Source organism: Furipterus horrens, unplaced genomic scaffold (genome assembly GCF_987537825.1).
Source record: "Furipterus horrens unplaced genomic scaffold, mFurHor1.1.pri manual_scaffold_10, whole genome shotgun sequence".
Classification (NCBI taxonomy): Eukaryota; Metazoa; Chordata; class Mammalia; order Chiroptera; family Furipteridae; genus Furipterus; species Furipterus horrens.
Genome location: NW_028327180.1, coordinates 37,408,700 through 37,436,534, shown reverse-complemented (window position 1 = coordinate 37,436,534; position 27,835 = coordinate 37,408,700). Strand labels below are relative to the sequence as shown.

At 57.1% G+C, this 27,835-nt stretch overlaps 2 protein-coding genes and 1 pseudogene across 5 annotated transcripts; 1 reads left to right on the top strand and 2 right to left on the bottom strand.

The window, feature by feature from the left end:
• Positions 1-623: 623 nt before the first annotated feature.
• LOC149999576 (large ribosomal subunit protein eL28 pseudogene) lies at positions 624-1,409 on the bottom strand (annotated as a pseudogene).
• A 206-nt stretch (positions 1,410-1,615) lies between these two features.
• Positions 1,616-19,209, top strand: STK11 (serine/threonine kinase 11). 3 transcript variants are annotated; one of them, XM_090289166.1, is made up of 10 exons: positions 1,616-2,949; positions 9,587-9,670; positions 10,386-10,475; positions 11,218-11,350; positions 11,426-11,562; positions 12,314-12,441; positions 14,532-14,589; positions 14,674-14,870; positions 17,323-17,537; positions 18,155-18,221. In XM_090289166.1, the coding sequence occupies exons 1-9, from the start codon at positions 2,660-2,662 to the stop codon at positions 17,523-17,525; spliced, it is 1,320 nt and encodes a 439-aa protein (XP_090145292.1). In that variant the 5' UTR covers positions 1,616-2,659; the 3' UTR covers positions 17,526-17,537; positions 18,155-18,221. The 3 variants fall into 3 exon arrangements, with proteins under 3 accessions (XP_090145292.1, XP_090145291.1, XP_090145290.1); XM_090289165.1 differs by having other exon boundaries at positions 1,617-2,949; positions 17,323-17,541; positions 18,155-18,218; XM_090289164.1 differs by having other exon boundaries at positions 1,619-2,949; positions 17,323-17,521; positions 18,155-19,209.
• Positions 19,070-27,835, bottom strand: CBARP (CACN subunit beta associated regulatory protein). Of its 2 annotated transcripts, XM_090289162.1 has the most exons (11): positions 27,575-27,708; positions 25,702-25,812; positions 25,423-25,608; positions 25,150-25,214; positions 25,003-25,052; positions 24,680-24,824; positions 24,280-24,451; positions 23,904-24,041; positions 23,183-23,393; positions 21,840-22,020; positions 19,070-20,954 (listed from the first exon to the last, which is right to left on the bottom strand). In XM_090289162.1, the coding sequence occupies exons 2-11, from the start codon at positions 25,792-25,794 to the stop codon at positions 19,904-19,906; spliced, it is 2,292 nt and encodes a 763-aa protein (XP_090145288.1). In that variant the 5' UTR covers positions 25,795-25,812; positions 27,575-27,708; the 3' UTR covers positions 19,070-19,903. The 2 variants fall into 2 exon arrangements, with proteins under 2 accessions (XP_090145288.1, XP_090145289.1); XM_090289163.1 differs by lacking the exon at positions 25,003-25,052 and having other exon boundaries at positions 25,469-25,608; positions 27,575-27,835.

The window sequence follows — 27,835 nt, the reverse complement described above, 5'->3', positions numbered from 1 at the left end:
CCAGGGTGTTTTTTCTCTTCTATTTATTGCCTTGGTTTCTGCTCTGGTCTTTATGATTTCCTTCTCAAAAAAAGTTTGGGAACAATCCACATGTTTTGATTTGGGCTTCCTGGTATGCTGGTGCCCCCTGTGTCCCCTCCTCTCCCCAAAGTCACACCAATCCCCCTTATATGAGTCCTTGAAGAATCTGATGTAAAATTACTTTAAACTTTAACTTTTAAAAACCTGATGGAACCCACGGACCTTCCCCAACAACATGCACTTGGGCACACTGAATGTTGCAGTTTTAAGGGAGTTCAAGAGTCATGGACTCAGACCCCCCCAGCCTGGATCCTAAATCTGATGTGTCAGCTTCCGACGTTATTTACTTTTTGACTATTGTGAATCAGGAGCAAGCATGAGCTTCACACAAGACAATTTGTTCTGGTAAAATAATCTACTGCTGAAAAGCAGAAAGGTACAAGCGAGCTATTCTCAACTTCATCAAGCCTATTCTGTCAAACTTTTTCACTCAAAGCACTTTGCTGGGACCGCCCCAGCTCTGTTCTGCGTTTTCATTCTGGAATTCCTTTAGGGCAGACACAGACCTGCTCACTTTTCTCACCCTCCGGCCCCAGCAATGCTTAATTAAGGCTTTCTGCCCTGACCACTTTGTGCTTTTTTTCCCTTTTCTTTCTTTTTTTCTTTTTAAAGGGGATGGTGGTGGAGGATTGCTCAGGAGCTCTTGGCTGCGGGGGCGGGGGGGGGTGGCGTTTCCACTTTACAATAACCGGAGTCTGGCTGCGCAGGATGGCGCTTGCCTTGCAGTTGGCGGCCATGCGCAGATCCGGGCGGTACTTGTCCTTGCCAGATGCTGCTCAGGGTGACCAGGGGATTCTTGTTGATGGTGGTCCGCACGTAGGAGGTGGCCAGCTTCCGCTGGCCAAATCTCCTTTTCAGGACAATCACCACATCTTTGCCATCGGCCGCCGGCTCCATGCCCACCGTCTTGCGATGAATCAACCCATCGTAGCGAAAGGAGTTGCGGCCCTTTAGGTTATTGGGTTCAGTGCTGTACGTCTGCGTGTCCCTCTTGATCAGGAAGCTGGAGCAGTTTCGTACACAATCTACTGCAGGTGACTACACGCGGCGGCAGCTCCTCTCGCTGCGGCAGCCGGAGATGAAAAGAGGTGAGCTACTTTTTGACCCTTAACCTCGCCTCGAGAAAGGTTCTAGGGAGGGATCCCCGGCAGGCTCCCTGTTCGGTCCCCGAGCCGCGTCCTGGCCCACAAAGACTGCACCCACCCCACACACGTTCCGAGGAAGTTGTTGACAACTCCGACCGCCTCCCACAACCCCAAACCCTTCCTAGGTCAGCGCCACAGCCTTACTTCTCCGCGCCCGCTTCCGCCCCTTCCAATGACGGACATGTTCGAGGGCCAGTGAACGACCAGTATCCACCCTGGGGCGTTGCCAAGCGCGAATCAATCCGCCCTTGGGCGCGTCCCTGGGTCCAAACGGACCAATGGACGGCTGGGGCGGGGCGGGGCGTGCCAGGTCGGCCAACGGGCGAGCACGTCGGCGTCGCGTGGGACGGGCCCGCGGCGGCGCAGGGCGGGGGCAGGAGGTAAACAAGATGGCGGTGGAGTGTTGGGTGCGGAAGGGGGAGGTGGCCCCGAGCGCCCGCGAGTGAGGCGGGGGTACGGACGGCGGCGGCGGCGGCGGCGGGGCCGGGCGGCACCCGGCCGCCTTGCATGGGCTGGGTCCCCGCTTCGCCCCTTCTCCACGCGCGCGGCGGCAGTGGCTGGGGACTCGCCGCCCGGGCCCCGCTGCCTTGGGAACCCCCTGTCCGGGGCCTGTGGCCTGTTTCGCCTCGGGCGTCCGGAGTGCTACGGGCTCCCCCGCGCTTCGAGGGCTTTAGCGGACAGCGTTCGGGGCGGAGAGCGAGCGCGGGCTGCCGTTTGGGGCGGGGGGCGCCCGCGAGGCCGCTTGGGGGTCCCAGGCCGGTTTGGGGGCGCCCCGGCGGCCGGCTCCCACGGAAGTTGTTTCCTGTGGTAGAAGGGCCCCAGACGGCCTCCCGACCCGCGCCCGGGTCTGGCCGCAGCGGACCGAGCGGGATAGGCACCTGCCACTTCTCGAGGAGCTTAGGAAGGTGAGGCCGCTGGAGACGCCCCGGACCCAGAGAAGCTTATCTGCCCAGCTTTGGGGGTTCCGGGGCCTGCCGGGGCTTCGGGCGCGCGCTGAGGCTGGCTAGTAATGGATGGCCCGGAGAAGACTTGGGTTGACCGCGTCCGTGTTTGCCTGAGGGTCTAAAGTCCCTGGAGGATGACCTAGCACTTCGCAACCCCACCGGCCTTCCCAGGGTCCCTGTGGACACGCCGGCCCGACCTGGAGTTGCCAGGCCGGGTCGCACCCAAACTTCCAACGCTGCGCACCGTCGGGTGCCCGGGCCTCGGACCAGGCACGCCTCTTGAACTCACGTTTAGTACAATCGTTTTTTTTCGAAGAAGGGTTTTTTCTCTTTATTTTTTCTTTTGCGTTTTTTGTTGACTTTTTTTTTTTTTTTTTTTGAAAAGGGTATTTGGGGTAGGGGGGACAAAAAGAAGAACCGCTCACCGGGCCATCCATAAAGGGGACTAAAGGACCGCCGACGGCGTGAGTCGGAAGTCTTGGGTCCAGAATGGATGTGGCAGACCCGCAGCAGCTGGGCATGTTTACCGAGGGCGAGCTGATGTCGGTGGGGATGGACACATTCATTCACCGCATCGACTCCACCGAGGTCATCTACCAGCCCCGGCGCAAGCGGGCGAAGCTCATTGGCAAGTACCTGATGGGGGACCTGCTGGGGGAGGGGTCCTATGGCAAAGTGAAGGAGGTGCTGGACTCAGAGACGTTATGCAGGAGAGCCGTCAAAATCCTCAAGAAGAAGAAGTTGCGGAGGATCCCCAATGGGGAAGCCAATGTGAAGAAGTAAGTGTGGGCTTCTTGGTCTGCCCAGCTTTGGGGGTCCGTTAAGTGTTCCCGCCTTCCTTTCCTTTCCTCCCTTCCTTCCTTCCTTTCAAACCTGAGCTGAGCAGCTGGCTCCTGCATCCCCCTTATTAGGGAAAGTGTGGATGTGCTTCAGTACTTTCAGGAAGTCAGGCTAGCTTGTTGTAGCTGGGCCCTGGTGCGTTTAGGCTCTTGGGTGCCAGTATCAAAGTTGTCCTCGGCAGGGACGCACCCTTCTCCCCCTCAGTCTCCCAACTGGCCAAAGAACTTAGATGCCCAGTGAAGCCAGCCAGTGTTTATTTGGCCCTGAGAGTTTCTGCCTGCAAAGGTCCTGGAGGCTGGCAGGTTTTCTGCCCCTCGAGCAGCCAATACTAGGGCCAGGCAAAACGAGATTTGTTTATCCTGTTGGAGGGGAACCCTGCTGTTGCCAAAAATAATTGTTTGCACCGGCTTATCAGTCAGCAGCAAGGAGTTATCCAGTTCCTGCTGGACTGGATGTGACATTAGACATCCCTGACTGCAGGCCTGGTGATCCACAGAGGGGAATTGCTTGTGTCCTGGGGAACTTTTTACATAAATTTCTTATTTGCCGTCTGCCCCCTAGGCATCCCAGAGGTTCCCAGGACTGCCAGCAGGAGTCCCCCAAGGGCAGTGGGGACCCTGTCTCCTTCCTCTTGCTGGTCTTAGGATGGGGGTGTTTCTTTCATATTGTGGCTGGGGTGGAACCCTGCCCTGCCCACACCTACTCTCCTCCCAGCCTCCAGATTCCCAGAAGAGGTTTATCTAACTGGCCAGGCATCAGGACTATTGTGACCTTGGACTGTCAGGCTGGCCAGGCCTGTTCTGGAAGAACTGCTCACCACAGCTTGGCTTTTACCTCCCTCCTATCCGCTGGCGAGAGAGCTGAGCTGTTTTCCTTTCCTCTGGAATTGTCTGGGGGAGGTGAAAGGAAGGAGTGTCAGTGCCTGGTACTCTGAGCAACCCCAGGGTGCGTGGGGCAGTGGGCAAGGTGGACAGCGTTTGGTGAGGCTTTTTTACAGCCCAGCCTGTGGACACTGGGTAAAGGATGTGTGGGCACCCTAGGGCTAGTTGGTCAGTTCTCTGTACCAGTCTCTTATCTCTGAGGTGGGGGTTGGGCAGGAGCCACAGTGTTCTTCGGGAGATTCAGGCCCCAAAAGGCAAGACACCCTCCTAAGGGCCAAGTGATACCTCATCCTTAAGTTAGACACTCCCACTTGACTGCTGGCCTTAAGTCACGTTTTCTTATTAGAAGTTCATAGGGGCATTGCAGCCCTTGGGCAGCCAGATTGCTACCACAGCAGTTTGAGGGCAGTGAGTTCTTGCATCTGGAGTGCTGCCCTGGAAATGGACCTCCCTCCTGCTCTCCAGAGTTGTCCTAGTCCTCCTGACTTCTCTTAGATATCACCCCCCATCTATCTGCTCTGTTCTCCTGCCTGGTTGAGCCTTCCGGATGGAGTTGGCACTAGTCCATGATGTGTTCTGGTGCTAGCTGTTTGATGTCCTGCTGCTGTGTACCTCAGGCCTCAGCCTCTTGAGAGCAGCAGCCTGAGGTAGGAAGGTTTTCCAGAGTCCTGTCCCAATGGCTGGGTTCCAGCACCAACTGATTTGTCTTGCTAGTCACCAACCCAAGCCCACCCTCTTAGCAGTCGGGTGTCTTGGTGTAGACCAGCGCACCAACTGGTGGTTGCAGGGTCAGCAGGTCCTCTGCCATGATGGACGCTGTGTTGGGCAGGGCCAATGGTCCCCCTTTGCTAAGGTGTAATGTACTTGTGATGAAGGCACCCATTCAGGAGATGCAGTATGCACATGCCAAGGTCAAGTTAGAGGGCATTTCACCACTCGAGAGCTCATGCTCCACTAGAGACACAAATGACCAGAGCCTAGTTGAGGTCCACAGAGCACTGACATCCTCCTCTTGGTTTCCTGAAGGGTCAGCTGAGGTCCCTAGAGCTTATGGAGACACAAAGGCATGTGGTGTTGAGGCTGTATGGAGCCAGTCCTACAGTGCCTGTGGGAAGGGCCAGAGGGAAAGCAAGCCAGGGAGACCAGTGGTTGGTGGTCCTCAGCCAACCTGACAATCAGCATAAGGTGTCAGCATTAGGCACTGAGCCAGCGCTCAATTTCATTAGCTCGGGCCTGGACCTGGGTACAGGTGTGGGAACTCCCCTTCTTGAGGTTTCACTGGAGTGCTGGGCTGGCTCGGAGCTGCCCTTTCTTGAGCCCCTGCTCTGTTGTCCCGAATATGCAGGAGGAGACCGGGTGGGCCTACCTGATACAGAGCTCTGGTGCCAAAGGAACAGGTGTCAGCTCCCAGGCTGCCGTCGCTACCGGCCAGCCCGATGCAGGGGAAAAAGAGTCCTTTGTCTATGAGAGGTTTAATAAACTCCACTGCAGCCATGCTTTCTTAGAGTGTCCAGAATCTTCAAGACAAGCCTCAGTTGGACCTAAGTTTTTTCTGAAAGAAATGTTTGCCCAGGTGGTAGGACAGGTCATGGTCTTCCTCTAGGAAAGCTGCTGTGGGTCTGCATGTGGCCTCTTGCTTGTTCTTATAAAACAAGAAAGTTCCAAAAAGCATCAAGTGAAAATTTTAAGAATTTATCATCTCAACACCAATGCATCTTACCTCATTTCCTTTTTTATTTGTGTTTCTTACCCTATCTAAGCACTTACTGATGAAAAAGAAAAGTCTTCTAAGGATCACTTTTTTAAAAAAAATTTATTGATTGATTTTAGAGAGGGGGAGAGAGGACGAAAGAAAGAAACATTGATTTGTTGTTCCACTTACTTATGCATTCATTGGTTGATTCTTGTATGTGCCCTGACGTAGGATTGAAACCTGCAATCTTGGTGTATAGGGATGATGCTCTAACCAACTTAGTGACCCAGCCAGGGCAAGGATTTATTTATTTTTAGAGATGGGGGAAAGGAGAAAGAGGGAAGAAACAAAGCTGTGAGAAACAGATGTGTTGCCTTTTGCATTCCCCCTACCAGGGATCTGACCTGCAACCCAGGCATGTGCCCTGACTGGGAATTGAACTGATGACTTTTCGATTCGCAGGCCAGCACTCAATCCACTGTGTCACACCAGCCAGGGCAAGGATTACTTTTTCAAAATAAATTGTATGTACTTGTTTTTCCAATAGGATTGAGCCCATAAAAGGCGCCTGGCATGGTCAGCCCCATTCCTGCTTGAGGGCAGCAAGGTTTCTTTTATATATAGATAGTTGCCTACCAGGTGGGCACACTCTGGGGCACAGGTGGTAAGTGGGTTCAGCTAGGCAAGTTGTGCTCAAGGCTGAGGGAAACCCCCAGTACGTCTACACAGATGGCATCTTGAATTCATGGAACACTCAAGCGTCACCAAATAGTGGTCTTTTTTTATTTTATTTTTTTTTATTGACTATATAGAAACGTGAAACATTTTCACTCCTGCTCAGGACTGTACAAAGTCATGGGGTGGCCTGCCCTGCAGCCCAAGCTGACCCACCTCTCTGTCCCACGATGAGGTTCTGTCCACGAGGGCTGGGTCTGATGCCCCCTGTGCAGTGGACCTCTTTGCTGTGTTGGTGAGTTATTTGTGCCATGTTGTGTGACAAACTCGAGTATGAAGGGCATATTGCCAGAAATGGAGTTTCTGGGCCAGAGGAAGCATGTGTGAGTTTGATAAGCTGTGCCTAGACTGCCGGTTCACTGCAGCTCAGTGTCACATTACAACCTCTTCTCTTTTGAGTGTGGTTTCTGGTGCGTGTCAGCTGCCTGTGTTAGAGAGGTGACATAGTATGACATGCTTGGCTACCCAGGATGTTCCTCCAGTTTCCTTGGCTGGTCTTCACCCTGTGTGGCTGGGTCCTCAGTAGATGGGTGGTGGCTCTGGGAGCAGATGCTAGTGTCTCTGCTGAGCCTGGCAAGATTGAGACCACCTTGTGGTGACTGGCAGATAGTTGGATCTGGATGGTGAATGGTTGTGGTTTTAGCATGTTGAGAACCAGAACCCTGAACTTTATTGGCTTTCATTTCTATCCTGAGTGGCCTCTACACGGTCCTGGTACCTGCCGGGCTGCTTGCTCCCTCAGTATTGGGAAGGATTCCACTGTGAGCCCAGGTTGGACTGCTGCCAGAGACATCAGCAAAAACAAGAGGGTACAGCGGAAACTCTGGGGCTCACCTGTACTGAATGTTCTGGGGGCCTCCCTTTTTGCCTGGTCCTTCCCTGACCAGAGGTGGAGGGGGAACTCCGAGATGCAGTGGGAACGTGGGGCACTGGGCCAGGGTGCATATGGAATTCTAGGTCTTCGCCTGTGAGTGTGTGGAAATCACAGCTGATGCTTCTCTTTATCTCGCATCCATCCATCCTGTGACTGAACTTTTTTTTTAACAGCTTTTTTGAGATATAATTTCTGTAGCATAAAATTTACCTGATTAATGTGTAATTCAGTGGCATTTAGTACTTTCACAGGTTATGAAACTGTCACGCTACCCATTCCAGAACGTTGTCACCCCAAAAGAAGCCCCATCCTCATCATCAGTTACCCTCATCTTCCTCCCCCGGCTCCTGACAACCATGAACCCACGTCCTGTCTCTGTGGATTTGCCTGTTCTGGACATTTCACATAAATTTTGTGTCTGGCTTCTCACTGAGCATCATATTTTTGTGTTTTTAAGGTCCATCCAAGTTGTGGCGAGTGTCAGTGTTCCGCTCCTTTTCGTGATTGAGTAATATTCCACTATGTGGATGAGAATTTGGGTTGTTTCCAGTTGTTGCCTATTATGAATCCTGCTGCTGTGAATGTGTATGTGCAAGTGTTTGTGTCAACCTACACTTAAAGCAAATTTCTCCTTGTTTTGGTCCCTCTTCCACCCCTAAGGGCCCCTTGCTGTATGTTTAGAAATGTCAGCAGAAGGACCAGGAGGTGAGGGGATCTTGCTCAGTGTCCCTCTGCCAGAGCTGTCATCAGCCTTGGGCCTGCCCTCCATCCAGAGGGGAGCAAAGTGAGATGGTTCCTGAGTAGTGGCTGTGGCGTGGCCCTGTCTCCCCTGCTTATTCTCCTGTGTTTCGGCCTGAGCATGGAGGTGGCCACTTTCTATTTCTCTAAAGCTTTTACTCTGGCTCTTCAGTTTCTCTTCTGTTAATCAGAATCACTGAACAGTCCACTTTGCTTGGGCATTGTCCATCGGCAGGTCCGGAGGAGCAGAGGCGGCCTCCCTGACCTGGAAGGCGCCACTTCCTCTCCTTCACTTCCTGCATCCTGGCTGGGCACTTGGCCTCTCCTTTTTCTTTAAATATTGTTCTCATTTTCTGGCAAGAGAGGCAACTTGTAGGAGAAGTTGACAAGATAGAGACAGTGATAGAAGCCCCTCTGTGCCCTCAAGGCCACTGCAGTAATGGTTTTGGTGGCTACCTCCTGCGTTGTCTAGGAGGCAGCTCAGATCATGCTGATGGCGTGTCTCAAGCTACCTTGCCTCAGGTGCTGTGGGCACACATTCTTCTGCCACTGGGGCACATGGTTCCCATTGCCCCATCTCTGCAAAGCTGACAGTGTGTCTATTCTTTCCTGGTACAAATAGTGGAACTTACATGTTTACACAGAATGCTTTGATCTGGGTACTGGACAAATGAACAAGCACTCCCCCCATAGTGGATCAGCTTCGTTAAGTTAAGTGGATGGTCTCCTTCCTTCCTCTGTCTCTCTTTTTAAAGAACACACTTTATTGGTATCAACAGGAGCACTGAGGTGTCACACTGCAGAGGATACGGTGCCATCACCCACTGGCATCAGAATTTGCCCCGATGGTGAGCAAAGTGGGGCACAGCCTAGGAGATGGGTCCTAAGTGATCTTCAGACTGAGGGATGCAGAACTGGGGGCGAGTTCTCTGTTATCAGTGAGGACCTGGGGCGTGTTCCTCAAAGCCCCCCAATTAGCAGTGGGGATTCCCACTTCCAGTTCAGCCATGCAGATTTGTGGGCTGTCTGTGCTGAATTTAGAAACATGTTAATGTGATTGAGCAGTCAGGCACATGGAGTTCCACCACAGGCTCCCCATTCCTGCTGCCGCTGCTCCCAAGGACTTGTGTCGTGTGGATGGACAGGTGGGTGGTTTCTGGGCCCAGCCCTTGTCACAAGCCGACAGGTATGGTTGTGCCAAGTTGGTAGTGGCCGTTCTAATGGAACAGATGGGGTCGTTTTTCTTTCAGGGCTGTGGAGTGCTGGGAGAGGAAGGAAGTTCTTACAAGATGCCCAGGGATGGGCGTGGCCTAGCCTTACTGTGTGACAGTCCCATCTCTGGGGTCCCTCTGTAAGCCCAGCTCTGCATACAGTAGTCACTCATGCCACCTCTGCTCTACTGTCCCTGTGTGTGATCTCTTGTAAAATAAATTATTCATCTTTAGTTGAACTGTGTAAAAATGTCCTGATTGCGTTGTCCCTGTCCAGGCCCCACCAGCTGTCCCTGTGCAGAATGGTTCAGCAGAAGGGGCAGTAGCAGATTCTTCGGGTTCTCCTGGTGCCTCAGAGCTGGCATGTCCTATGCACAGCACCCAAGATCAAGCTCCACATCCCACCGTGCAGAGGGCTTGGCTAATGCTCTGTCCTCTCTCCAGGGAAATTCAGCTACTGCGGAGGTTGCGGCACAAAAACGTCATCCAGCTAGTGGATGTGCTGTACAATGAGGAGAAGCAGAAGATATATCCTTTGGGTTCAGGGTGCATAGATGTGGGTCATGGCACCCACACGGCAGTTTTCCCAGTTATTCCCAAACTAATTGGGGTTCCCTGTTGCTCTATAGCTTGAGCTGGGAGTACTGGGTCTGGAGAAAAGACTTTCCAGCCTTAGTCTGGGTGAACCCATGTTGAGATGCCCCCTTGGCGGGCACACCATCTTCCTCTGGCATTTTGGGCCTCGTCTGCTGGGAACAGAGGTGTCACTTTGGAATGCAGGAGTGTCCTTGGCCTTTGCCCTTTATTTAGGGGGACAGGCTCCCTCTCTTCAGGATGTGTGGCTCTGACCAACTCCAGCTCCTGGAGGTAGGCACATAAGAGCTCCAGGTCCCTCCAAGGGGTCCCTGTTCTTCCACAGGTATCTGTCACCAACTTACTGGTACAGTGACAGGGTTCCCAGCATATAGTTCCTCTCCGTCCATGTACAATTTCAAGGCTGCCCTTGGTGGAGACACAGCCAGGGGTAGGGGTTTTGGCCTGACCCCAGACTGTCCGGCTCTGCAGCCTTGCCCCTGCAGCCCCCTTCCTACTGGCCTGAGACATGCAGCTGCTTCTGGTCTCTCCTGTCCTGGCTGCCTGTGGTCTCCCACCACCTTCCAGGTCCTTCTCCCTAGCTTTCCCCAGAGACAGGCCCTGCCTGGGGTGGGATCTTGGCTGGACTGTGGTTTCCTTAGCACTGCACGTATATGGTCATGGAGTACTGCGTGTGCGGCATGCAGGAGATGTTGGACAGCGTGCCCGAGAAGCGGTTCCCCGTGTGCCAGGCTCATGGGTGAGTGTGCGCTGCTGGGCCTTATGGCTGCCCCTCTGTCCTGCCACGTCACTCACAGGCCCAGGGGCTTCAAGGACTCAGTCCTGTGTTTCACCAACTTTTTCTGATTACTAATGAAATGAATGCTCAAGTATGCTTTAAAGTTCAGGGTTTGGGGATCCTGGTTTGTAGTACTCCAGGCAGGTAGCCACTCTCTGCCTATCCGCTGCCCCAGTATGCCTGTTCCTGAGGCTTTGAGACCTCCTGGTCCTTGGGAAGCCCCTGGCAGTGGCCTGTACTGCCGTTGGCTGGCTGGCCTCCCTAAAGTATCATCACCCTTCCTTGCTGCAGGACCAGCTGGCCTGTGGTGTGAGTGGAAGGCCGGCAGGGTGAGCCTGGGTCCCTGGCCCCAGGGAGGGCTCCAGGGGGGCTATATGGCTATGTCTGTGTCAGAGCAATTGTTGGGGTTGGGGGTGTTGTTACACGTCCCTTGAGGTGATGGGGAGAGTAAGCAAGGGCTACCTGGTTGGGAGAGGCAGGTGGGAAACCGAGGAGCCCTTCTGTGCCCTCCCCAGGAGGCTTGGGTGGGGGTGACTGAAGCCCCCAGGGGCCTAGGAGTGGCTTAGCCTCACCTGTGGCCCATGGTTCCCTGAGGAGCCTCCTGTCCTGTCATTTCTCTGTTTACTGGCCCTGGTGGCTCCCAGGTGTGGCCTCTGGTCTTTGGTTTTGCTGGGTGACCCCAGGTAGCCCTTGTGTCCTACAGGTACTTCTGCCAGTTGGTGGATGGTTTAGAGTACCTGCACAGCCAGGGCATTGTGCATAAGGACATCAAGCCAGGCAATCTGCTGCTTACCACCAGTGGCACGCTCAAGATCTCTGACCTGGGTGTGGCCGAGGTAGGACGCAAGGACAGGGTGGGGGATGGGACACTCCCTAAGGCTGCTTCCTGAGGCCATTTGGCTCTGTCACAGGCCCTGCACCCTTTTGCTGAGGATGACACGTGCAGGACAAGCCAGGGCTCCCCAGCATTCCAGCCACCTGAGATTGCCAATGGTTTGGACACCTTCTCTGGCTTCAAGGTGGACATTTGGTCGGCTGGGGTTACCCTGTAAGTGACCGTGGGCTATGGCCCCATTTTTCACCCAGTCTGCTCGGGCTTCAAGCTTCTGGGTCCTGCTCCCCTTGGGGTGGCTAGAGCGAGGGGCAGCCATGGAGCTGGGGCTTGCAGCCCCTGTGGGTGGGGTTAAAGGCTGCATCCCCGTCAGTTGTTGAGGGTCCCGTTTGTCTTTATTCTCATCGGCTGACACGTGGCCACACTCATCTTATGTGCACCTTTTGTCCTGATGCTTTATACTGGCAATTCTCAGACACAGCAACTTGAAAGTGTTGAAAGTGTTGCTCAGCCAACTACTGTGTGCCCCCTTCCCCTCCCCGCTGCCACCATGCTGCTGCATTGGTCTGCTGGCCTGTCAGGGTGTGTCCTTGAGCACTTCCACATAACAGCACTGGTGAGCCTGTCAGAATTCTCTGAAGTGCTGGTCCCTGTGCTCCAGATGCACGGGCACAGCTCCCCTTTGAGAACCTTCGTCCACCACTCCTGCCGCAGGGCAGCCACCAACTGGGCATTTGTTTCTCATTGCGAGAATTCACATAGCACATGACCCACCCTTTTAAGTATACATACAGTCCAGTAGTTTCTGGTATTTCTAATGGTGTAGCCACCACCCATTATTCCAGATCATTCCTGGCCCCCTACAGATGGGGGTGGTTTGAGGCTCCTGTGCCAGGTGGGTTTTGGGCCAGGGCTGTAGGACAAGCCCTGACTGACTGGGCCTCTGTCCTTCCCCTTGGGGGCGAAGCTACAACATCACAACAGGCCTGTACCCCTTCGAGGGGGACAACATCTACAAGTTGTTTGAGAACATCGGGAAGGGGGACTACACGATCCCAGGCGACTGCGGCCCCCCACTCTCGGACCTGCTGAAAGGTGAGGCCCTCAGGATGGTGACCGACCACAGGCCTTGGGGAGGGGCAGGACATGGGTCTGTTGAGGGTGGGTGGGGGCACAGTTCCCTGTGGGGTGTGGAGAGTGGCTGAGTCCAGGAAGTGCTGACACTCCCCCACCCCCAAATAGTGAGGAACCCAGTCCGCCTGCCTGGGTCACTGTCCTGCTGCATTTCCCAACCAGTGCAGCAGGTGGTGCCGCTGGTCCACACCATAGCTGTACAGGTGTGGAACAGTGGGTGGGTGCTCCAGCTGGCAGACTAAGGTTTGGGTGTAGTGAGTTTGGGTGAGACTGTTTATGAGGATGTTGCACATCCAGCTCGTGACCAGTATGTAAGATGTATTAATGCAGTACTGTCTCAGGTTCTTTTTCTTCCCTTAGTCATCATGCTCTAGCTTGTGACTGACCTTATACCGTCCTCAGTGGTTGCTTGGTCAGTATCTGGACTTAGTATAAGGCACAGTTGGGAAGATTGAGCTGTGTTTCTAAGCTGCCCCAAATACACTTCAGTTTCCTAGTAACTGAGTCAAGCTGGTTCTTACACATAAGTTCATTCAGTACTTCAAAGGTGGAGCATAGGCCTGACCCACCATCCTAGGACTTCGAGGAAGATGACCAGCTCTGGGGACCCTGGAAAGCAGTCCACCTGTTTCAAAAGGGCCCCCAGGTCAAGGCTGGCCTGGCTTTTTATCCTCAGTCCTCTGTGAACTCTCCCAAGTGCTCATAGGCTCCAGCAACTTTTTTGTGGGATGGCTGGGGACTCAGCACCCCATCCTCTGGTGTGCCCAGAGTTTGGCCCTTGACCTCCCCTTAGAAGGCTTTTTCCATGGCTGGTGGTTTCAGCTCTGCTGAGGGCTGGGTGTTGCGAACCTGCCTTCCTTGGGCAAGTGTCAGTCAGCGGTTTCTTTATATGAACTCATGTCACTTGCAGGTTGACCGTTACTTCCCGTACTCTCATTGATGCCTAAATGGCCCCATGTACGGTGATGACATGGCAGAGAACATCCCTGTCCCCAGATGCAGGCAGGGCAGCCCCATCCTTGCTGGCTGGGGCATGTGGGCTCTGCCTCCTGTGTTGCAGTTGGGTCTAGCTGATTTGTCAGCCTGGAGGCTCTCCCATCAGCTGGGGTGGTTGTCAGTGTCCCTGTGAGTTCTAAAGCCATCCTGACCTTGAGTTCTGGTATCTCACAACCCCCAGGCATGCCGGGAGGGGACATTGGTGGCGTCTGTACCAAGGTGTGGAAAGTTGGGGACAGAGACAGGGATAGGAGAAGCAAAAGCTTGCAGGGGCCTCCCAGCCCCCCGAGCCCCACATCACTGAGACCTTCAATTTTGAGCTTCAGCTCCTGAAATTGCTACTGTTTTCTGAGTATAAACCTTCCTTCCCTCGGGTGGTGTTCAGGACTTAAACACTGTGCCCTGTCCCCTCCTTTGCATCATGCCTAGGAGGCACGACTATCCCGCCACTGGGAAGGGGGCAGGAGACACAGGGAGCAAGTGATGAGGACAGCAGGAACCATAGGCTCTGGGGTCCCTTGTGGCCTGAGTGTGGTGTTGCCACCCTCGCTGGGTGGGCCATGGACTGGTCTTGGCCTTTTCCGAGTGATTGTCTGGTATGGTATCTGCTTTGTGGGCGCAGGAACACCCACAATATGCTGTCCTTGCTGCTGTTTCTCGGGCAATGGGCCCCTGGCTAGAGTCACCAGTCACCAGCTTCACTGTCCTCTGCTGGCTGGGCACTGGCAGAAAGCAGCTCCATGCTTCCTTATCCTCAGGTGTGTGGACAGCAGGTTCAAAACCTATGAGCTGGGGCTGCATACTATTTGGCCTGCTCTGGTCTTATTTTGGAAAGCAGTCTCGACCCCTCCTTGTCTTCCCAGCCACATTGCCTATGGCTTTGCAGTTTTCCACAGGTGACCTTGGTGCCTAGACCGTCCTTGTGTCCCCATAGGACAGGGCCCTGGATCTGCGAGTGCCACACGGTTACAGGCCCAGCCCTGCTGGAGAACATCAGGTAGGCGGGGCAGAGCTGGACAGGGGCCCAACTGATTTCCCCATGGTCTCCTCCTCAGGGATGCTGGAATATGAGCCAGCCAAGAGATTTTCCATTCAGCAGATCAGGCAGCACAGGTGAGTGTCCCTAGGTGCCTGGATGAGGGGGCCTGCATGGGGAGCTGGGTGCTCCAGGCTGTCCTGATGTACTGGCTTCTGTAGCTGGTTCCGAAAGAAGCACCCACTGGCGGAGGAGCTGGTGCCCATCCCACCAAGCTCGGACTGCAAGGACCGGTGGCGCAGTATGACTGTGGTGCCCTACCTGGAGGACCTTCATGGCTGTGCCGACGACGAGGGGGATGAGGACCTCTTTGACATCGAGGACGACATCATCTACACTCAGGACTTCACAGTGCCTGGTGAGTTTGGCAACCGCAGTGACTTATAGCCCAGCCTAAATGTCCCTAGCATCCCCAAGCCCTCAGGGCAGGTCCATCTATGCCATCACAGACTCAAGGGCCTGCTGGTGTACACAGACAGCCGTGGGGTGGGCTGGCGCCCCTTCCCCTACAGGAGCCAGGGGGGGACATGGAGGGCAGAAGCTGCCCGGGCCTTCCCTGCATTAGTTCCACAGACTGCACACCACATCCTGCTGGGCGGTGAGCAATGTGGGAGGCCCCTCTGATGGCCCTGAGGGTCCAGTGGCCCTCCTGTCCCTGCCTCCCACCCTGACAAGTGGCCTTGCTTCCCCAGGTGGCGAGGAGGCGTCTGAGGCAGGGCTTAGAGCGGAGCAAGGCACCCAGCAGAGCCAGTGCTCAGACCTTTCTACAGAGGAAGCTGAGGCCGGGGGCACACAGGCACTCGAGGAGGAACTTCATGCTTAGCATAGTCACCCTGCTGGCTGGGGCTGTAGGGGACAGGCCAAGTACCTCCCACGGGCCCACACTGACCCTGTCTGGATGTCTAGGCAGTTTTCCCTGCTCCTGGATGTGTGTCCCCTTGTAGCATTCATGGTTCTGTTCTGTTGGGGGCTGGTTCTGCAGTCCCCATCATAAAGGTTTGCCCAGTGTGTGTGTGTGGGGGGGTGGGGGCGGTGATACTTGTGTTCCTGGCTCATTAGCCCAATGGCAGGTTTTTCCTTTGTTTTGTTAATGGATTTTTTGTTTTTAGAGAGAAACATGATTTGTTGTTTTACTTGTTTATGTGTTCATTGGTGGATTCTTGTTTGTGCAGTGACAGGGGATTAAACCCACAACCTTGCCACATTGGTAGGACACTAACCAACTGAGCTACCCAGCCAGGGCTGGGTGGTAGATTTTTACTGTAGACAGAACCAGTGTGAAGTGGTAGCCTGTGGGGCAAGAGGGGCCCCAGGAGCTATGTCCTGGTAGAGCTGGGAAGGGTCCAGTAGTCCTGCTGTTCTGGGGTCTGTGGCACCCATTGCAGCTGGCCACAGGGTCAGTTTGGGGCAGGTGCCCGCAGGGTCCCAAGTCACTGTGGCTTTGGCTTAGTCATTTCCCTGTGGGGTCTTGGGGCCTGGAGCCCCTGGAGGTGATATGTGTGTGGTGCTCTGGTCCTGGGAGACCTGGCTGCAATCTAGTCCTCAACTGAGGCCTCCTGGAGCCTCTGTCCCCTCCACAGAATAGGAGCAAGGTGTCTTGCCTCTTAGAGGTGCTGGGGCCTGTGACAGGTTACAGGCACCTAGATGTCATCCTCACCAGCAGTGCCTGAGTGTCATCCTCACCAATAGGCAGTCTTGTCCTGGCAAGGCTGAGTGAGGATCCTGACAGGCCCCCAGAGCTGGCTCCCAAGCACCCTTCAGGCCTATGTGAGAGGAAAGGGTGGTCTTTCCCCAGTGGGGAATCCCCAGTCTGGGAATGTCCTCCTGGCCTAGAATGGAATAATCCAGTTCCGAGGTCAGGAATCCACTTCTCTCTGACCTACTTATGGGTCAGTTACAGGTTGTGCTGGGTCCAAGACCTCTCCCACTCTAGTCTTAGTCAGTTGGTCACCCTCAGAGGCTTGCAGCTGTCCACACCATGGGGGTCCTGCCTCCCACCCTGAGAGTTGGGCCTTAGGCCAGTCAATTGCTGCCTGCACAATGCCTTGAGGATATGTGGAGCAGGTCTCAGATGCTGTGCTGATGGCTGGGTTCCAGGTCATCCGTGCAGAGACCCCTCATCCCCCCACATGCTCTGCCTGACATGTTCCTGTGAGCAGGGATGAGCTCTGACCAGAGCACACATAGATGGGTGCAGCAAGCTCTGGAAGCCACTGAGTCAGGCCCTGGGCACCCTTGGCAGACAGTGGACTCTGTTGGAGAGCAGTTGGGAGCTCCCGGCACCTGAGAGCAGGTTCCCACCAATGTTGCAGGAGGGTAGGCCAGGTTTCAGTGTGTACCGACTGAGCTATGTAGGCCTCTTCCTGCATGCCCTCCCCTCTGTCTCAGTGAGCACAGGAGTGAAACCCCAGACTCATGGCCCCCAGGATGCTGCAAGGGTGAGGGCAGGGTCATGGTAGGTCCTGGCATTGATCCCTTCATCCCAATGGGCTGTTTTGGGAGAGACACACCTGACCTGAGCCCAGCCCCTCCCAAGTCTCACATGTCCCAGCAAGGGTAGCCTCTGAACAGATGAAAGGGCCAAGGCTCCCACCCTTTTGCCAGGACCATGGCCCTTCACCAAGCAGCTGGGTTTTGCCCAGGCTGGCTAACCAGCTCTGAGACCAGCTCTCCCTCTACCCTGGTGAGGGCCCCTGCAGGCAGGACCTGGGTGGGACAGGTGGGGTCATGCCTGGGGAACTGGGTGGCTTTGTGTGGGGGGGCGTTGGTCTTGGGCCCCCATTAGCCCACACTTGTCCTCCCCCTCCTAGGACAAGTCCCAGAAGAGGAGACCAGTCAGAATGGACAGAGCTGGGGACTGTCCAAGACCATGTGCATGAATGGTACTGATTCGGCGCAACTGAGCACCAAATCAAGGGCAGAGCGCCGAGCCAGTGCCACCTCCAACCCTGTGCGCAAGGCCTGCTCCACCAGTGGCAAGATCCGTCGGTTGTCAGCCTGCAAGCAGCAGTGAGGGCGGTTGGCTGTAGGTGGGCCACAGTGGGGATGACAGGGGTGGGCAGGAGTGAGCATTGCTCGAATTTAGCCAAGTCACCCTTATGGCCATGGTTGAGCATGGACAGTTTTGTCCTGTCGATCTGTGATCGCCACCACCAGGGTTGGGGGCAGAGGTCACTTCCTGTAGGACACTAGCCACTTGGGAAGTGGAGCCCCTGTGCCAGAGGAAGGCCAGGGGTGGAGTAGGGGCAGTGGCTGGGGTCTAGCTAAGGCTGTAATCCTGGTCCTGTTTCCCCTTCCTATCCCTGGCTGTGCCAGTTCAGAAAGTGGGGATCAGGCCCCAGAGGTGCCAGACACGGTGCTGCCTGCTCAGGATGTAGGCAGTGGGGTGTAAGCCTGAGGCAGCAGCTGCCCCTGCCCAGCCACAGGGCCTCTGAGAGCCCTGCTTAATTCTCCTGAGCAGCGAGTGACTCGGGGTGGCCTAGGTCTTCAAAGCTTTCCCTGGCCTCTTCAAATGTCTTGACAGCCCTGTGGGACTGAGCTCAATTTCCCTGCCCTACCAGTGGGCCCAAGGGTGGGGAAACCCCCGGAAATGCAGTGTGTATTTGCTTGCCTGAGGTTGACACACCTTCTGTCCATCTGCAGCCTGTCTCTGGAAGTCCTGGCCAGGTGCCATGGCCTGGATCCTCCTCAGTCTTCCCGACGACTGCTGGCCCACTGCCCACCACCCAGGAAGGCCACTGCCATACCCTTCGTGCTGACCACCCCTCAAGAAGCGAGAGGGTCCTGGAGGGCTGTGGCTGGGGAACAGCAGAGACTGGGGTCTGTCCCCCTCCTCCCTGGTTGTGGGCAGTGGATACAAACTCCTGTTGACTTTGCAATCCTGTGCTGGGCCCCTTTCCTGGCCAGGGAAGGGTGAGGCCAGGCCGTGGGCCCCGCACAGACCTTGCCGTGCACTTTACGTTTAGACTACTGGTTCTCCCTCGACTTCTCTTTACTTTACTACACAGTTAGCACCTCCCACACCTAGTGATGTGTTCAGACAAACTGCAATCGAGTGGGGGTGGATGGGCCTGCCCACGAGACGCATGCCCAGTGCCCTTGGGAGCCAGGTAGCTGCCTTGTTTCTGTTGCTTGGTTGGCTCCTCTCCCTTTTGTTTTTCTTCTTTTTTTAAGAAAAAATAAAACAGGTCGATTTGAGCTATGGTTGTGAGGGGTGTTTGGGAATTGTTGGGTGCCAGGACATGCTGTCAGATGGGTCATCCAAGTCTGTCCTGGGGCCCCTCTGTGGACCCCAGTGCAGGGGCTGGTTGCAGTATTGAAGTCTTGCTCAGTGTGTGGAGGTCCTGGGTCTCCGTGGGGGTCTCTCTTTTGCTACACTGGGCCTCTGTGCTCTCACAGTGGCAACCTTACCTCTCCAAAACTAAATAGGCCCTTTGACTCAGCCCCAGGGTCTACAGCTCCACAGCACAGGGGCCAAGTGTGATGGCAGGATCCTGGCCCTTTTCCCTCAAGGCCTCTGTGTCTAGGTCCCCAGAGAAAACTCAGAGCGAGCAAGAGTATGCAGTAAATATTTATAATCAACCAGAAAACAAGAAACTCCATCACTGAATGGTACACAGACTATAGGAAGCTTGGCGGGGCAGGGCGGCTCAGCTGCCCCATCTTTTGGCAATAAATAAAGCTTGGGAAACTTGAAACCTTGGCCATTTGGGTTTTGTGTAAGTCTTAAACACTGATGAATCTTGGGGCTCTTTGGATGTGTGGCTGTGGGGTGAGCAGCTAGCTCACATGCGGAGGGGGTCTGCAAAGGCTAGGGGCAGCAGCAGTGGTGGACGTGGTTATTGCTTGGAGGAGGCTTGGACTGCAGTGAACACACACAGCAGTGAGGTAACGGCTTTTGGTAACTGGCAGCCGTGCCGGTGCACTCTTCACCGATCCTCAGTACACTGCGGTCCATATTCCAGCAGGCTTGGAGCATGCACCCTGGCGTGGACTCAGCTCCTGCAGCCCAGACGTGCCTCGAGGCTCAGTTGGCCCTGGGAAGGGAGTGTTGTGTATGTGCCTGCTGCAAATAAAAGCCCTGCCACTGTCCACAGAGGCCACACTGTCTGGGGTAAGGACAGTTGAATGTGTTCCTCCAAAGTGCAAAGATGAGAATATGCCTTGTTCCCTCCAGATGATCCAGGGTCCTTGTGCCTGGGAATAACACAGGAACCCAGCTTAATGACCAGAGGGGACTGTGCACATGCGCACTGGGACAGCGCGGACATCCAGGGCAGTACGATTGTGCATGAGATCTAAGCACACGTGCACCAGGGTCTCGTGCCCCTGGTATGTCCATCCTCAGAGTCCTTGTGTGCGTGCTAGGAGCTGGAGAGTGTGGTGCGGGGCTTAGGCGGGGCTGTGGTCTGGGGACATGGGCGCTGCAGTGGCAGCAGCCAGTGTGGGGGCCACGCTGATTGGCTGGGCAAGGTGTGGCAAAAAGAGTCTGTCCTCGAGGCCAGCTGCCAGCTTGTCCATCAGTGCTCCTGAGGGCCGGGCACACAGGCCTGATCCAGGGCACCCACTGCCAGGTTCCTCCTCGATGGCAGGGATGGTGGGTGCTGGGGCGCCCATTGGGTCTTCACCTGCACGGCTGTCGGATGGGCAGTCGACACTGTCACCACGGCGCAGAGGTGCGCGTGTGGGGCGGGGGTCGGGCCCAGGTAGTGCAGAAGGTGCGGCACGCTCACCAGGGTCACTATGCTGCCGGCCACGCTGCTGCCACTGTTTGCGCGCATGGGTGTGTGGATGCACACGTGCTCGATGGCGTGTAGCAGTGGGCAGGGCGTCATCAAAGTGCGGATCATGGCGCAGAAACTCATGGAAGAGTGCATCAGTCTTTTCGTCCACGCTGTAGTCCCGGCGAGGTGTACGACGGGGCCAGGCACGTGGGCTGGGAGGCCAGGTGGACTCCTCAGGCGGGGTCCCGTCGAAGCTGCCCCCCATGGTAGCCACATGGCCCACACTAGTGAAGGAGAGCTTCTGGGGTGCACTGGGAAGCCCATCATCACCAGCACTGCGCCCCTCAATGCTGGCATAGCCACTGTCCATCTGCAGCAGCTTGCGCGGCCCTCCCACCTCGCCATCTGAAGACCGCGGCATAGGCGGAGGTGAGGGTGGTGGGAAGGCCGGCGCTGTGCCGCCAGAGCCAGAGCTGTCACCGCTGCGCACTGAGTCGCGGTCGTTGCTGCTGTGGTCTGAGGCTGTGGCTGCATGCAACTCAAGCGAGGCGCGCAGGCTCCAGATGTCATGGTAGATGGTCTGGGCCTGTTCTGGTCCTGCATCTCGCTCACTGTCCGACTCCTGCTGCTGCTCGGGCCCAGCACCACCTACGCTGCCCTCCGGGGGGGGCTCGGGGCTCACTCCTCCCACGGCGCCTGCCTCCTCCTCCACCTCTAGCCTGCAAGCCAGGCGCAACCGTCAGAGGGCCCTCCCCTGATCCCCTCCCTGTCTACCCTGCTTGGTCAGGGAGGGTGGGCATGGATGGGGACTCTCCACCTTGGCCAGGCTCTGCAGGTGAGTTTTTAAAACTGCTGGCCCCTTTGCAAGGGATGCTTTTTGGATAAACCCTGAGCTCTCCTGGAGCCTGCTTTTCAACCAGGGTATCTTATACGTGACCCAAAATACCTGTGGGCCCCGTAGGTGGTTGGCTTCTCATCCAGAATGACTGCAGGTGGAGGGCCCCTACCCCTGAGTGACTAGATATGCCACTTCACACCCTCCCACCATTTTGGATTGGTAAGAAACTAGGGGGATGATATGCAATCAGAAGGGGCCACTACTTAGACCAGTGAGTGCCCAAGTGTAAGAATCCTGCCCTCCTTCCTGGGTCCCTCATCTCACTGACATGGGCCCAGAGCTTCAGGATAGCTGCCCTTCGACTTGGGGAAGGGGTCCTACTGACAGATGTGGTCAGGACAGTTTTTGAGAAGGAGCCTGGGCAGGTGGGAGGGGTCCCCTCAGGCGGAGGACTCCACTGAGAAGTGGTACTACCTTGGCATGCATGGACCCCCAGCAGCCCTGAGTAGGCGTTTAATCCTGGTGACCCTGGGGCCACATCAGGGGCCCCACCCTCCCCTTGGTCCTTAACCAGTCTCCCCATACTCCCCTTCTCTGGTCCATGCTGGAGAGGTAGCCCCACTGAGGCAGCCTCCAGGAGGGACAGTGGCTGTCTCTCTTCCCTGCAGACAGGGCTAGGGAATCACTCCCTCAGCTACCTACGGGTGATGGGGTGGGGCAGGGGTCCACAGGCCCACCCCTAGCACCTTTATCTACTGAAAAATACCTGCCGAGAGCGGGGGACGGGCTGGTGGGGCTGGCCAGAAAGGGGCAGGGGGGCGGGAAGGCCATGGCAGCGCCTGTGCTGGCAATGTACTGAATGAAATCCATGTGGGGTGTGTCCTCCTCCTGCTCCATGCTCTCGCTGGCTGCCCGCTGCCGCTGGAAGTGGTGCCGCTTGGGGGACCCTGTGCAGAGGGAGGCACATCAGGCTGCCTGGGCCCCACCCCCAGGCTTGTGGGCACCAGCCTGGGCCAGTTGAGTATGCACCTTGCTGTACAGGTGTGAGATTGTGCCAAGGCAGCAGCAGTGCCCTGAGCAGTCTGGAAAGATAGGTGTGGCTAAAGCAAGAACTTTCACTGGCCAGCCACTGGCTGGCACAGCTGGGCTAAAGCAAATATGATGCAGGAAGGTGTAAAGAGTGAGGGACAGATTGGGGAGATGAGGGAAGAGGTGAAACCCTCTCCTGCCAGCCCCACCCCTGCCCATGGGCCACTTGGACAGGGGCCAGGACCCTCTCACCATGAAGGCCTGGGAGAAGCTTCAGTGGGAAGGCCTCAGGGGAGGAGAAGATAGTCTCCTAGCAAATAGGTTCTTGGTGTTTCTGCACCTGCACTTGACTACAGCCACTCATTCTCAGGAATCACAGACTACATCCGGACTCCCAACAAGGCAGCAGGACAGACCCTCCATCCCTAGCCAGGAGCACCTAGGCCAGAATTCACCCCACCCTCTCTGGTGCTAGCTGGAGCCAGGCCCCAACAAGAGGCTGGCACTATCACTAGACATGCCTCTCTCCCCACCTCCTCCACAAGGTAGCAAGCACACGCATGACCTGGCCTGGCCGGGCCCACTAAGCTCCTTTGAGCAGGGCTGGTTACAACTGTCAGAGCCCACCTCCCCACGCTCCTGCACAGTCCTGCCTTGGGCTGAGGATAAGGAAGCCCTATACCCATGGCCCCATGTACTCCAGGGTCTTTAATGTTGAAGGCTGCTGTCATCTGTCCTGGGTGGCCAAATGGGCCCCCCACCTGTTGTAAATAAGTTTTATTGGTGCACAGCTAGCCACACTTGTTTCCATGCTGTATACTGCCCACCACCATTGGAGACAGTCTCTCTGCAAAGCTTAAACACTATCGTATGGGGCCCTGTAAAAACTCGGTGCATGGCCCTGAGCCCCTTCCCAACCAGCTTTGAAACCTTGGACAGCATACCCACTGGCCAGCATGGGGCAGGTGCTGGAGATCCCTCAGGAGCAGAGACCCCCCTACCCTATCTTCTGAGCCTCCCACTCTGGCTGCCTGGGGCAGGGTCTGTGGCCCTCACTCCCTGCTAGGGGCTACAGCTCACCTCTCGTGTCCAGACTTGATGCCCGCTGGCTGGGCTCCAGCTTCCATTTCTTGACCTTGAAGTAGGGGCTGGCCCCATCCAAGCTGGCATGGCGCCTCAGGCGGGTGAAGAACTGCAGGACTGGGCCTGCCCCAGAGCCTGGGCCCCCCTCTCGGGACCCCACAGAAGCCCCAGTTCCACCAGGCTTGGTGCTCCTGGGACCCACATCCAGCTGGGAGGGGGAGAGAGGCTCTCAGGCAGGAAGGCCCTTTCCCCACTGTCCCTCACCTGTTACTCAGCCCAGTACAAGTGCAAAGGGGGAACGTAGAACTCTTCTCCCCACCCTAGACACTACCCAAAAGGCTCCCAGGGGCTCAGCCAAGTGCTGGCCAGCTTTGTCCTCCCCAGTCCTAGACAGAAGGGGTCCAAGGGTGTGTCCAGGAATGCTCATCCTGGGACTTGGCTTGGGTCCTAACCACACTCTGATCAGCTGCTGAAGTGCCTTGTGCATGTGTGAGCACACTGGTGTGCGAGGTGGCTGTGCATGTGTCCTGAGTGCTACCCACCCCATAGGGCACATGCCCATGGGCAGCTTCCCCAGCTTACAGGAACCCACTTATGTGCTATGGGCCCTGTTCAGGGGCCAGGCAAGGGCAAGGAGAGCTGGGAAGGATGGGAGACTACAGGCTGACCTGTTCTGGAGCAGGACAGTGAGAGGGAAGGGACACATGGAAGCCCTCACCGAGGTGCCTTCTCCGGAGTCGCTGGATGCAGACGGGCTGATCTCAAAGTCAGCAGGGCCCGTGGCAGGGCTGTAGGGGTCACCTGGCAGGGCGGAGCTGGGGCCCACGGAGCGGCCAGTGAGGGCCTTCCCCGGGGGCTGTGGGAAAGAGCCGGGGTGGAGGAGGAAGCAGTGACAGGTCAAAGAGCACTGGTAGGTAAGGGGGCATACTGGACCCAACCACCCTCTAGGCATCCTAGTCAGCCCCATCCCGTCCCATCCTGAGATGAGGGGCCCTGCCCAGAGAGTGGGAAAGGTGCCACCTGCCACGTTAAGGGTAGGGGGTCCCTCCCACCACCTACCAAGCCAGGTTTGGCTGCCAAGCCCTCCATCTCACCTGGAATATGGCAAGGCTGGCCTTTGGAGGGGCAGTGGGGCGGGGCATGGAAGTTGCACTGGCCTCACTGGAGTCACACTCATGGATGGTGACAATCTTGAGGGGTGGCAGGTGTAGGTGGGTGAGGCGCGCATTCTTCAGGTGATGGAAGTCCCCCTCTGTCAGGGTATACCTGTGCCCAACATGCTCACCAGTCACTGAGCAGCCGGCTGGTCCCTGTGCTCAGCCACATACCCCTACCCACAATCCACTGCTCCATGGCCCCATCCTCCACCCTGCCATGGCTGAGGAAAGCAGAACATGAGTGGCCACTGAACTGAGGCCAAGTCTTCCCAGTGAGCCCAACAGCAAGGCCATGTTCCAGCCCCGAGGGTGCTGACCCACCCAGCGATCCCCTTACCTTCGGCCCTTGTCCTGGGCCTTCCGGCTCTGCTCAAACAGGGCTGCCTCATTGAAGGATACCCGGCGGCCGGTGGAGCTGGTGGACAGGAAGCGCTCGGTCTCTGCATCCTGGCCCTCGAGGTCCTCCCCCCTCAATTCGGGGTCTGTGAGGAGAGCCAAGAGAGGGTGGGCCAAGCCTGGTGCTGGCTGACTTTGAGTGGGACCAGCCTGGGAGGGAGCGAGGGGGCCCAACTGACCGCCAAGGATGGACAGGGAGGTGGGCGGGCACTCACTCATCCGCTCACACACTCACTCGCTCAGCATGCGCCTGTGAGCACCTACGCGTGGGCTTTAAGGAAACAGAGATGAGTCGGAATCGAGCTGCGCCCAGTCTGGTGGGGGAGACAGACAGACACAGAAGGTCAGGAGGCCCAAGGGGGGTGGCCCGAGTGGACAGGGGGCATGGCCTGGGCATAGGCATAGCCTCACCTTGGACCATGTGGGTGCCATTGTCCAGGTAGGTGGTGGTGGTCTTCTCTAACTCCTCTGTGGCTCTGGGGCAGGACAACAGGAAGAGCAAGGTGGGTCAGTGTCCCTGAAGGCCTTGTGCCCACTGGCAGTGCCCTGAGCTTACTGAGCCCATCTGCTGCGACCCAGTCCCTGTACAGATACCCCATGCACCCATCATTCCTGAACAATGCTGTCCTTGCACAGGCATGGTATGGTGGGCCTGTCCTCATTGGCCAGCTGTCAAACACTCACCCCACTCCAGGGACCGCTAGAAGGCAGCACGGTGATGGGCACGCACCTATTAAAGTTCCGGTGGACTTCCCAGCAGCGCCTGCATAGGAGCAACACACCAGACAGCACCACAAGGGTCCCCCCCACGAAGAGTGACATCACCACCACGAGCAGCACGTAGTTGTCCAGGATGGGGTCCGGCTCTGCCTGTAGGGTGGCAGGAGTTAGGTCTTGCTGTGGACTCTGGTGGCCTCTGGTGGCCCCAACCTGCCAATCTCCCTCCCTAAACCCATCACTCACGGTGGGATGGCCTGTGGTGTTGTCCCATGTCGTGGTCAGGGTGGCCATGGCGGAGGTGGTAGTAGTTGTGGCCATGGTGGCAGTGGGCTGCATTTTGAGGTGAGGAGGGCCCTGTGGAGGTAGGGCCTGCTTAGCTCCAGCTCCCCAGTACCCACCCTCTCCTTCATCTCAGGGAGTCTAAGCAGGATCCCACATAGGGCAGTGACTCACAGGGAGGTAGGGGGGGACCCGAGGCCACCCCCACCCACCTCAGATCAGTGCCTAGCAGGGACCTCCATTTCTCCATCTTTAAGACAAAGATGTGTGTGTATCAACTGCCTCCCCAGCTGGTGGGGCTGGACTGGCAAGGCAGTGCTGGGCTGGGAGCCCTGCCCAGGAAAGGGGAACCACCCCTAGGAAAATGGGGAAACTGAGGATGTAAGCTACACCTGCGTGTCCACCACCCCAAGAGACCACAGGGCTCTGCCTGACCCATCAGAGGAGAGGGAGGGGCCACCCCAGGAGGCTGGCTGCACGCTGGCAGGACCTGTAGTCCACCATGAGGAGTAGGGCAGAGTAGCTGAGCACAGGGTCTCCAGGGTCATGACTCGGGAGTTAAAGGTCCCCTTCCACTGATCGCTAGAGGGAGTGAAAAGGCCAAAGAAAGCGCATCTGTACCCAGCCCTGAAGAATCTGGTTCCCATGGCGACTGAGCAAGCAGGCTGATCTGGGGTGGGGGGTGTTGCCAGGGAGTACTCGGGAGGGGCGGGGCGGGGAAGAGAGGCCTCCTGCAGGGCGACTCATGAGGGCCCTGGGCGGCAAAATGGCTGCTGCGATCCTCCCCACGCACCGGTGCCCAGCCCGAAACCGGGCGCTTCCGCCAGCAGCCTCTGCAAGCCGGGGCTGGCAGGCCTCAATTTCTCCCTTACACCGGGGGAAACTGAGGCCGCGGAGGGGCCCGACACTCAGGAAAGGGGCTGCCGAAACATTGCACCTGACCCTCCTCCCGGCGGGAAGGACGGGGGCGCACTCGAGAATATCAGGAACAGTCTGGGGCCGGATGACCGGCAGCGCTGAATAGGGTGGACTCCCGCGCGGTCCTTCCCCAGAGGAAAGGGAAACCTGTACACAGGCTCCAAAGTCCCCAACTCTTTCGGGTTTTGACCCTACGCGACAGCGGGGGCAACTGAGGCCCAGAGATAGGGAGGGTGTTGGCGAAAGCCAGGTGTCCTCAGCGTTCGGGATCGGAGTCTGGCCGCGGCTCCCCTGACTCCTCGGGGGTAGGGCGCACGTATATGTAGGTTGGGAAATGAGTTCAGGCTGGAGGGGGAAGGGGTAGAGGCGCATGGACATGACAGAAGACCAGGAAAGATGGCAGGAGGCGGAGGGAGAAGAGAGGTGGACTCGCGGGGTGGGCGGGGACCGGGGCCGAGGGCGGAGGTTCCCTAAGGGCTAGACCCTTAAGTCCCGCTGGGCCTCGGCTGCCCGAGCTCGCTTGCCTCTGCGCCTAAACCCTCGCTCGCATCCGGCCCCGGGGGCAGGGATGATGAGCGAGGACAGGCAGAGAGAGGGGTTCCAGGCACATCCCAACCTCGGGCTAAACCAAGAGGCGGAAACACCATCGCCCTCCCTGGATCTCCCACGGGTAAATTGAGGCCCAGGAGGGCTCTGGCGGTGGGGTGTCCCTCTTCGGGCATCTGAAGGCGGGGTTCAGAACCCTGTGGGTTGGCTCCCACGCCCGCCTCGGATCCTCCGCTCCCTCCCTCGTGCTGCGCCGGGAAAGGACAGTGGTCCCGAGCCAAGGAGGGCCCCGGAGCGGGCCGTGATCCGGGGCTCCGCGGTCCCGGCCTGCCCCTTGTCCGCCCCGGTGCAGCCCTGGGCCCGCCGCGCCTACCTCAGTCTCGGGGCGCGCGGCCCATTGGCAGCGGGCAGACAGATGCGCGGCGCTCCCGGATGGCTCCGGCGCCCGGTGGCCGCCGAGCAGGAGAATTTATGAATGGAGATCCCGGTGCGCGGGGGAGGAAGGCGCGAGAGGAGGGGCCTGTCACGTGACCGCCTTGGCTACGAGCCGGCTCCCACCCGCTGGGTGCCGCCGGGTCCCCGGCCGGCCGCCCCCGCCGCGTTCGCCGCCGCGTCTGGCCTGGACCGCACTGGC